The sequence below is a fragment of the Dendrobium catenatum genome, unplaced genomic scaffold (assembly GCF_001605985.2).
Source record: "Dendrobium catenatum unplaced genomic scaffold, ASM160598v2 original_scaffold_57309, whole genome shotgun sequence".
In the NCBI taxonomy this organism is placed as follows: Eukaryota; Viridiplantae; Streptophyta; class Magnoliopsida; order Asparagales; family Orchidaceae; genus Dendrobium; species Dendrobium catenatum.
The window spans coordinates 1-10,292 of record NW_021375761.1 but is presented as its reverse complement, the minus strand read 5'-3'; the positions used below and the strand labels follow the sequence as shown (position 1 = coordinate 10,292).

The window sequence follows — 10,292 nt, the reverse complement described above, 5'->3', positions numbered from 1 at the left end:
CGATTTGAGGCCAAAAGGGGTTAAATGGTCAACCCTCGTTGACTTGGTCAACTGAGTTGACCCAGGGTCCAAGTCAGGGTCCAACAGACTCGACTCGACTCACTGAACCCATGGGAGGGGGTCTTGGGGTCTGATTTGGTCAATTTGACCAAGTCAACTCTCCAAGCCCGATTCTGGGCAAAATCGAGGTCAACACCCTCTTGTCGTTTAGTAATTTCACAGGATGCTTACTGCCCTTCTCCCTCCTCTGGGAAGTTTCTATCTTAGACCGAACTTGCACCAGGTCTATGATTTTCTGAGTAACATAAGGCATTTTAGCAGTTTTGATTTACAATTCTGCTATCTTACTATCTCTGTGATTGTTTACTGGATTTGGAGGGAACGAAATGGGAGGAAATTTGCGCCTTTGAGGAAGAATTTTTCTGAGCTGAAGGCGGTGATTATTCAGGCTATTAGAGCTAAAGTGATCAAATGGAAATATTATGATTCTCTTAAACTTCATTTTAAAGAAATTTTGGACTAAGTGCGGCCATTTCTGGATTTGTTATTATTCTGGAGCTAAATGTCGAATCTGTGCTGGAATTTGCCAAGTTTGCCTGTCCCTTCGATGTGGTTTTTGGGCTGGCTGTACAATGATGAAGCTCCCCGGTAATCCCTTGGATGGCCTTTGGGCAATCAGGATTACATCTTGTTTCTTGTTAATTCCTCTGAGTACAGCCTGCTACGCCCGGGAGCAGTTTCTGCTTTTTCTCTGTGCAGGTTTTGGATCTCTCTGTGCCCGTGCCGAGGATCAAGGTCATCTTTTCAACTGGCGGGAGTCTTTTGGATCTCCTTACTTACTACCATTTTGGATCTTATAGTTTTCTTTTGATTTATAATTGTGGGTGGTATAGTTGGGGTTTTTTTGGACTTTTTCCTTCATAAGAGTTTTGTTGTTCTTATGTTGGACTTTCTTTTTTACTTGTAATCTTCTTATAGTAATATATGGGCTTTTGCCCCAAATTTCCCAAAAAAAAAAAAAAAAAAAGCCAGGCTTCAAAAAAAAAAAAAAAAAAAAGAAGAAACGAGGTAAGCTGTTAAATATGATTTGATATTTCAGTTGTCTTGTAATTTATATATTTTTATATTAAATTAGTAGTAATTGTAAACTCTGTCCTCAAGTCTCAGTAACTTAGAATAGCTTTGAATTGAGTGCAATTTCTCGATTTTTGGTCTTGTTATGTGTAATCATTTCGTTTAACGTGTCGAAGTCTTCTAATATAGAAATTAGACGATTTGATAGTACTTTTAGGGTATTATCGATGTTTCGGTCGCAACGATGCAATCCATTTCAAGATAGGACATCATTTGAGTGATGTCGAGGTCAATTTTCCTTGAAATTTATATTATTACCTTGATATCCATGCCGCCATAATGGATACTTCAAATTGAATAAAAAAATGCTGTTTTTAGAGGTTTACAACGTTTCAGACATAATGGCACTGTCCGTTTGTCGATCCGACATCGTTTCGTCTCCGTAGATTTCTTTGATATGCGCGCCTTCGCATCATATTTGAATCTCCTCTAGATTCGCACCACCACCTCAGATTGATCCAAATTGATTAAATAAAATGTATATTCTAAATGTCGGCAATGCTCCGGACACAATGACACTGTCTGTTTGTCGATCCAACATCGTTTGATCAGCGCAGTGCTTTAAATTTGGATGTCGGTCGTACCTTTTGACCGATCTCGCCCGATTCAATTGTGAGGGGCCTCAACCTAGCAGAATTTAACGTTCTGATCGCAATGATACCATCCGTTTGTCAATCAGAGGTTGTTTGACCCTTCAAATAATGTTTGAAGCCAAGGCACATATTACTTTATTCATCTATTTGGGTCCTTTTTACGTGGTTCAATTCGAGGTATAGGGGTCAACAGATGTTACTGTTTTCATAATCCAGTGAAGTTTTTGGTATAAAAATTATTGGAAAATAAGGGGTAGCTTGTGTGGTATGAGAATCATCCATTCTTTTAAATAAAAGTTCATTAGATTTAAAAGTTCTTCACAAAACTATATCAGAAAAGTTAAAAATTCATCAATTCCATTGAATTGTATCATAAGACAACAAAATGAAGTACTATTTTGTCGTTACAAAACATAGAATTTACAAATCCTTCCATTTGTTCTCATTACATTTAAAAGTTGAAAAAAAATATAAAATATGCAGCTCTATGTACTTCTGTTTAGACCATCCATTCAAAAATTTCGAGATCTGAATAACGAATATTTTAGTCAATGAGTATTTTTTTCTTTTGGAGGTGTACACCTATAAAAAGAAGAAAATTTAGTTAAATTCACAAAAGAGAACAAAAAGAGAGCCCTGAAGCAAAAAATTTAAATGAACTTACCAAAAATTGTGTTGGAAGATCCTTGCGTAAGAGTTCATAAAATTGACTCACACTGTTTTTGACTCTAACTAAAACAACACAAGTTTTAAAAATATTGTTTTTAAATCAAAATTGTTAACTAAGTAAACTAAACTAATTGAATTATATGACCTACCATTTTAGCCAATGCTTGTATAACTTCCTAAGCATCTCTCTATGTTTGCTCAATATGCATCTACTTTTCACAAGTGATGCAATTGCATGTGTCCATTCTCTTTGCATCTACTGCAATGAAGCTTTACATTGGCTCTCCTTTTTTTTTTTGCTTTAAATATGATGGCTCTTCATTGACAGTTCTTTTTCGCATCTTCAGTGGGCTACCCCTCTTGGGTTATTGTACATTGGTGGCAATGGTGGAACTCTATCAATCTTTGGCCACTCATTAGCCCCATTTAAAGGCTTAAAGTTGCACTCATGACTTCTCATATAATTTCCACTATGTACTAAAAATGAACATAATCATCACATTTTCCCATAATGATTGGCATATTCACACAGTATTCAACATAAATCACACTTCCTACAACTATACCTTTTTGAGTTCAAGTCAACTTTGTATTGAGCTTAATGCGCCATACTTATTTTGTAATTGTTATCATCAAGTTATGCCCAATACAAGATATTGCTTCTTATTTTTTTCCAAAAATTTCCAGAATCTTAGGACATAGTTTTGCATTCTATTTTATTATATCATCCTTATTCTCCAACATCCTTGACATGACCAAAGCTCTAACACTTTCAAGCAATGACACAATAGACAACTCTTTAGCATCAAGAATGAGTGAATTGAAACATTCACATACATTTTTTAGCAAAGTGTCACATTTGAGTATGAAGTTAAAATGTGATCTTGACCTTTCACTTGGAGGCTTCTCATTTAACCATGTGAATGTTGCTACTTCTAATTTCTCCAACTATGTCTCTTTGGATGTGAGAAAATTGAGGGGAGGTCGGTAGGGGTGAAATCGTGAGACAATATCCCCTTCCATTGTAAAAGAGAAGCAAATTGTCTCGAGAGTTGTGCCACCCATGAAGAACGTGGGGGAAGAGAGAAGGAGAGAGACGAACATAATCTTCGAGAATTATGGTAATGCTTAGTTTCAATTTATGATAATAAAAATAATATCATACTAACCCTATTTATTGGAATAAGGTTTATAATTTTAAATACTAACAAATTCAAATTCAAAACCAATCATGTTATCTACATCAAATTTGAAGCATGCTTATTCAAATGATAATTCCTACTTAATTTAAATAAAAAGAAACTTAAACAAAGAAATACATCTAAGTTCTTGAACAAATATGATTGGGGTTCAATCTAGACTAGAATCTTATCACGAGTCTGAGTTTTTCCATGTGTTACATTAGAATGATGGCCATCTTATACCTTCCAAAAGAATAATAAAAATTGTCCTTGCTCTGGGTAGTAAAGCATCAGTAACTTAGTACAACTTTTGAAATGTTGCTGCCTGTTTAAACACATATTGTGATTCGCATACCTACAACACTGCAAGAAGCTTTAATGCTTGTGGCCTTACAGGAGGGCCTTAACAATAAGATGTTGAATATTCTACTATGTGTCTTCTATCAATTTTTCTTATTATTTGGTAGATTTCTAATGCCATTCAAACAAAATGATGTGGTTCTCATATCTTCACGCATGCTTGACAAGTTTAACATGCTTATAATGATTAGAAATTGTAGCATAACTAGTCTTGGCTTTGTTTGAGATGAAGAATACATGCTGGTTTGTGTAACCATTCTCCTTGAAAGTTGAGCTTTCTTAATCCTTATGGATTGGGAACTATGTTCTTTTATGAATTGGCAAGACATATTTTTATTAGCTATTTTTCTTCTAGTGGGCATCGCCAATATTGTTCACATCTATATATTTCCAGCCAAGCCATATGAGTTAATGGGTGATCGATTGCCTGGAATAGTTCTTGGAGATTATGCTTCTATGGATTGCCCATTCGACCCTGACGAGGTAAGAGATAGTGTGCGACCTACTAAGCTGAGGATTCCTCAGCCACCTGATGTTGATTTTAAGAGTGGAATGAACATAAAAAAAAGTGTATGAGATGTATTTCTTGGTGGTGGAGAATATGTAAGCTCTCTCTACCTACCTATGTGTGTCATTCACACATGTTTACTTCATTGATCCTTTTCAAGCTGAAAGGATTTATTCATGCAGCAGTATGCAGTTAATGGTGAAAGTCTTATTAGTTTAATGCGCTCAGTTAGAATCACTTGTGATAATTTACTCTAGGTGAACTGTTTTGAAAAAAAAAGGAAGAAATTTTAGTGGTAACCATCAATCCCCTTCTGAGTGAAGAAGCTCTGAACATCATTCTTGTTACTCCCATGTACATAATCACTATTTCTATTTCATCCAGTTGCAATATACTTATATGCTTGATAAACAGATTTAATTATAAGGTATTTAAAACCAGTATCAATTTCCTTTTTCTCTTTTTTTTCCGTTAGCTAAAACTTCTTGATTTGGTTTTTTGTATAGATTGTGAATGATTTGAAGTTCACAGTCACACGCAGTGGAACCAATGAAAAAGGGTCTCACTCGATTTAATGAGAAGCTTCACAAGATATCTCAGAATATAAAGAAGCAGGAGAAGGATAGAAGGAGAATCAAGGATGACAGTGTCATAGGTTCCTCATCACCTTCTAGGAGAGTTATTCGTGGTATAGATGATCCACTTCTGAACGGTACTGTAAGCAACAGCAGTGTTTTCAGGGGAAGAAGGCACTGTAGAAAGTCTGTTTATAACAGTGCTGACAGTGGTGGAGAACACAATAGTGATCATAGTTTTGGTGGATATGAAATCCGTGGTTGCAGATGGATTACAAAGGATTGAAATTTTCCCATGTTAATTTTTTTGGCCTACTCATGAGAACATCAACGAACTCTTATTAAGTCCCTATATGTATGCCAATTTCTTATAGGAACATTCCCTTAGAAAATATTTTATATGGAATGCTTCAATGATTGTCATGTCATATGTTCTTTACAAGTTTCTATCTTGGATAGACTTATCCAAAGTGTTGATGTGACAGTAATTGTGGGGAATTTCCTATATAAACAACAAACATTTCCTTAATAGGATTTGGGAGTTTTGTTCAGTGGCAAAGTCATTGTTGATCACCCTGTACTATTTGAATTCCATAGAAAATTGTTATTTAATAGAAAATACCTCATTTTTTACTTGTAAATGATTTTTTTAAATTAATATTTTATAATACAATCCCTTACATCGACAACCGAAACATCGACAACCGAAAACAATTCAATTCCATACATAATATCATTTTGTTTAGGGTGACTTGTTACCTACTCAAGATACAATGTGCCACTAGTTTTTGTAGAACTTTTTTTAACACTATAGCATCTCTCTCTCTCTCTCTCTCTCTCTCTCTCTCTCTCTCTCTCTCTCTCTTGTGTCTGTATTGTAGCAGCTTCACAGCAGAAATTGGAAACCTGAGGCTGAGGAACTTCAATGTTGATCTGAGATCAGACTTCATTTTGATCAGATCTGAGATTTTTCTTTCTTTTGATTCTATGTAGCAGTACTATACCATTAGTGGTATTAAAGAGGGCTTTGAAGGAGTCAGTCATCTTCATTAGTGGTAATATGCTTTCAATAAGGCTTTAGCTTGAAAATTGGTGACAAACCAGGTATGTTAAACTTGTGGGGATTCCTTTTAGTAAGAAAAATATAAATGTATTATTTTTATGCTCAACTTTCTTTTTCTATAATAAATTTATATTTTCAAATAATGTAAACTATACTATGACTGCTAAAAGAGTAAATAAATAAATTTGTATTTTTTTATTTGCTCTTTTAGCAGTCATAATATACTTGACATTATTTAAAAATACAAATTTATTATAGGAAAAGAAAGCTGAGCATAAAAATAATAAATTTATATGCCATTGGCCGTTATTTTTGTTTTTTTAAGGAATTTGATACCTTTTAATGGTAGCTAGCTTGAGTAAGTTTTAACTAGTTTATGATCTTATAATAACAAACTTATGTTCGACAGCTTGAGTAAAATTTGAATTGGTATGCTATTGAAAATAACATGTAAATTGCATAAACTCTTGGAAATAAACAGTACATAATCAAATTGATTATCCAAAACAATATTATTTTTTTTCTTACTGTTTATAATCTCATTGCAATGCCTTTTGACACTTTTTTCCCATAATAATCATAACAGGAAATTCATTTTAAATATTAGGAACAAAAATTAGTAATTCGTCAATCATTTATATAGCTTTCTTACTATTAAAAATAATTTTTCAATATATTTTTTTAAGTTATAATTTTTATACTGAAAAATTATTTTATAAAATAGTATGAAAACTATCACAAACAAAGACTTGTTAGGCTTTGTTTGGAACGGATTTCTTAATTCTTTCAAAAAAACAACTTTTTAGTGTAAGATTTTCTTCAGTAAATAAATTTCTTTTAAAAATATTAAAAAAACTCAAATCTTTTCATTTTAATCTATTAAATTTTCCACACCTCTTCTAAAGCAACAATGCGAACAGTAGTAATGCAGGATAGAAACGGTTGTGCATTAAGAATAGTTTTCCTTTTTTATCTCTTCAGCTTCCACTATCACTTCTTCCAGATAAGAAGTTAGCAGGTGTAAAAAAAAAGAAATAAATCAATAAACAAAAATTAATGTGAAGGTTGCTAAAACTGAAAAAAAAAAAAAAAAAAAATTAAAGATGACTGATCATTAATATTTATTTTGTTTTTGAAAACTCAAAAACATAAAATCAAAATTAAATAATAATTCAATAATTATTTCATTTCGAGAAATCAAAATAAAAATTTAAAAAGAACAATTGTGAATAATCCATGACATATATAACGGAATATTAAAAGAAAAATATATTTATATATAAAGTTGAGTACATCGAGTGATACATAAATAAAATTGAGTACTTCAAATATTACAAACTGATTAATGCTGAGATTGCATTAAAAAATTCGGATATCAAACAAATAAGATAAGTACGTGCGTAAAAACAAGTTTGCTTAGGTAGGAATATAGATTTCAGGAATGTGAGCAATGTTGTGCCGATCGGAGCCTCCATCCTCTCCATAGCGCTCCTTTAACTCTGGATGACATCTCCAAATTGTTAGACGTTTCAAAGAGAGAGGAAGGTTCGGTAATTCCCGAAGCATAGGAACGTCATTAATATATAGTTCCTTAAGTGAAGATAAGCTTTCCAAGGAGGAAGGGAGAGACTCTAAGGATTTGAGATCTGAAAATTTCAGATCAGAAAGAGAAGACCTAACTTTTAGAAACCACTGCTCCTCATTTGAAAATGAAACCACCTCATCATTATCTGTAACACACAGCCATTTTAAGGAGGCGATACTTCTCAATGGCTCCATTAGCAACACTGATGGATCACTTATACAGAGATAGTCGAGTATGAGATGGAAATTATTGTTAAGGAAGTTATTTATATTACTTTGTATATTGTACCAATGATCAACTTACACGTGTACTCTACTAACACTAGAATAGATTATATATAGGCTTCAGCCGCTTGTATGAAGGAAGGAAAAATAATAATAAAAGTTCAAGTTCTGTCTTCTTCCTTCTCGGTCTTTCACTGCTGTTCAAGAAGTATTAACTTCTACAATTATTAGTCGTCTCCACTTCTCGATATCTTCCCAGAGAGATCAGATTGGGGCACTCTGTAATTATCAAGTATCTTAGTGCTGCAAGTCTTGCTATTTCATCAGCCAGAGGAAGAGATGTAATGTTTGGACAGCAAATGACATTTACAATGAAAAGGGGAATAGGATTTGAATTGCTACAAAAATTCAAAGTCGTCCATCCAATTTTATATATGTGCAAGCTGTTGAGCTTAGGAGGCAAAGAGTGCAACTCTTTCAACTTCGGACAGTCAACTAGAGTCAGTTCAATTAAGCAAGGAAACAAACAGCCATCTTCAGCAGCTACTCCTGCCTCAAACCAATCCTCTAATACTGCTAATCTGCGAATACATAAATCCTCTAGCAATGGAAAGGCATGGTATTTATCATTCCCATTAAATTTACTTTCGAGCCATTTTACTTTCGGCATGTTTTCAAGTGTCAGTGACTTGAGGAAGGGAAGTTGTCCAAAAGGTGGAAGAGTTTCACACTCCAAGCAATCTGTCAAATTGATTTTCTCTAGATTGGAGATAAGATTGACGTTGTTCATCCATATAGCAGGCCTTGCACCCATGTATCTATGTATCTCCAGATTCCTTAGACAATTTGGTGGCTGGATGTTGTCTAGCACATTCTCATCTAAATCTGTGTTCCTCGAAGCAATGCAACTCCAATTTAAGGATAAATCTATGAGCCTCCTCTTGGCATATAATTTGGCACTACAAGCCTCCTCAGCATCCTTAACATTTTCAAGGCAATTGATTCCTAATTTGCAAAGATCATTCATGTTCTCCAGCTCTTTAATTCTATAACCACTCGCCTCTCTAAGATCAAACATGTTCACTTTTTGAAGAAACTTTAACTTCCCAATCCCACATATCGATGAAATACAATTTTTGGGCAATTTCACGTAACGCAAGTTAGAAAGGTTATTAATGTCACTTGGTAAAAAATCAGCATCTTTCTCTTGCCCATCATGGATTATGTATTGCAAGTGATAGAGATTACTTACAGATCTTTGCAGCATAGTCAAATTCTCACCATCAATCTTTAAGTATCGAAGATGTATCAAATTTTCAATCTCCTCAGGTATTATTTTCAATTCTTTTGGAAACTCTATATATAATAAGCGTAGGCTTCTCAACTTGAATATTTCACTAAGTGCACAGATATCCTGATTAGAAGCATCACATAACAAGAAAAGAGAATGCAAATATTTAAACTGCCCAATCTTTTTTATGATGTCTGTATTTTCAACTTGAACAGACAAGTGTCGAAGAGTCTTAGGAATTGGAGAAGGCAAATTTGTACTATCCTCAACTCTTAAGCATTCATGCATGGAAACAAATTGTGCTAATTCATGTATTAAATCATGCATCTTATAGTAATAACGTCCAAAAATATCTTCAAACTTGTCAAAGAAATTTTTTTTAACCAAAACATCAAAATACCTTCCTCCGATATCCTCCAGAATCTCTCCTTGAACATGAGAAGGTTGAATGAAACCTGATGCAATCCACTGTCGGACTAAAGTACCTTTATGAAATTGATAATCTTGTGGGAATATGGAAGAGAATGTAAAGCAACTTTTTAGATGTTCTGGGAGGTGTATATAGCTCAATTTTAAGATGGGCATGATATAATTTTGACCCAATTTTATTATTTCAAGGACAGAATCTAAAACTCTTATCCAATGTCCTTCATCCAAATTAGAATTCAGATCACCGCCTATGACCTTTGCTGCTAAAGGAGACCCTGAAAGCTTTTTAACTATCTCTGCAGTAATTGATTTTAATTTTAATTTTCTCTGATCATCAAGATCGTCTTCAGCAAACGCATGGGTGTTGAGGAGCTCCAAACATTCTTCCTCCTTTAAGCCTTCTAATTTCATTGGTTTTTGTTTGTCTTGAATCACTTTTTGAAACATCAGTGCGACTGATTCCGTCCTAGTTGTTACCAGAATCTTACTACCAAAACTTCCAGAAGCTAGAGGGGCGAGCACATTACCCCATTTACTTTTATCCCGTTCCTCCTCTTCCCAAACGTCATCAAGGACCAGTAAGAACCTTTTGAACATAATCTCAGTCCGAAGATAATCTTGAAGTGCCTCAAGTGTCTCCAAACGGGCAAATTATTGGGTCAGGTGACCGGAGCCAAAAG

At 34.1% G+C, this 10,292-nt stretch overlaps 1 protein-coding gene and 1 pseudogene across 1 annotated transcript; one reads left to right on the top strand and one right to left on the bottom strand.

The window, feature by feature from the left end:
* The first annotated feature begins 632 nt into the window (after nucleotides 1-632).
* LOC110105979 lies at nucleotides 633-5,383 on the top strand (annotated as a pseudogene).
* A 2,720-nt stretch (nucleotides 5,384-8,103) lies between these two features.
* On the bottom strand, nucleotides 8,104-10,236 carry LOC110105969 (putative disease resistance protein RGA3). The gene is made up of 2 exons (XM_028691713.1): nucleotides 9,391-10,236; nucleotides 8,104-9,306 (listed from the first exon to the last, which is right to left on the bottom strand). The coding sequence occupies exons 1-2, from the start codon at nucleotides 10,207-10,209 to the stop codon at nucleotides 8,104-8,106; spliced, it is 2,022 nt and encodes a 673-aa protein (XP_028547546.1). The 5' UTR covers nucleotides 10,210-10,236.
* Nucleotides 10,237-10,292: the final 56 nt, after the last annotated feature.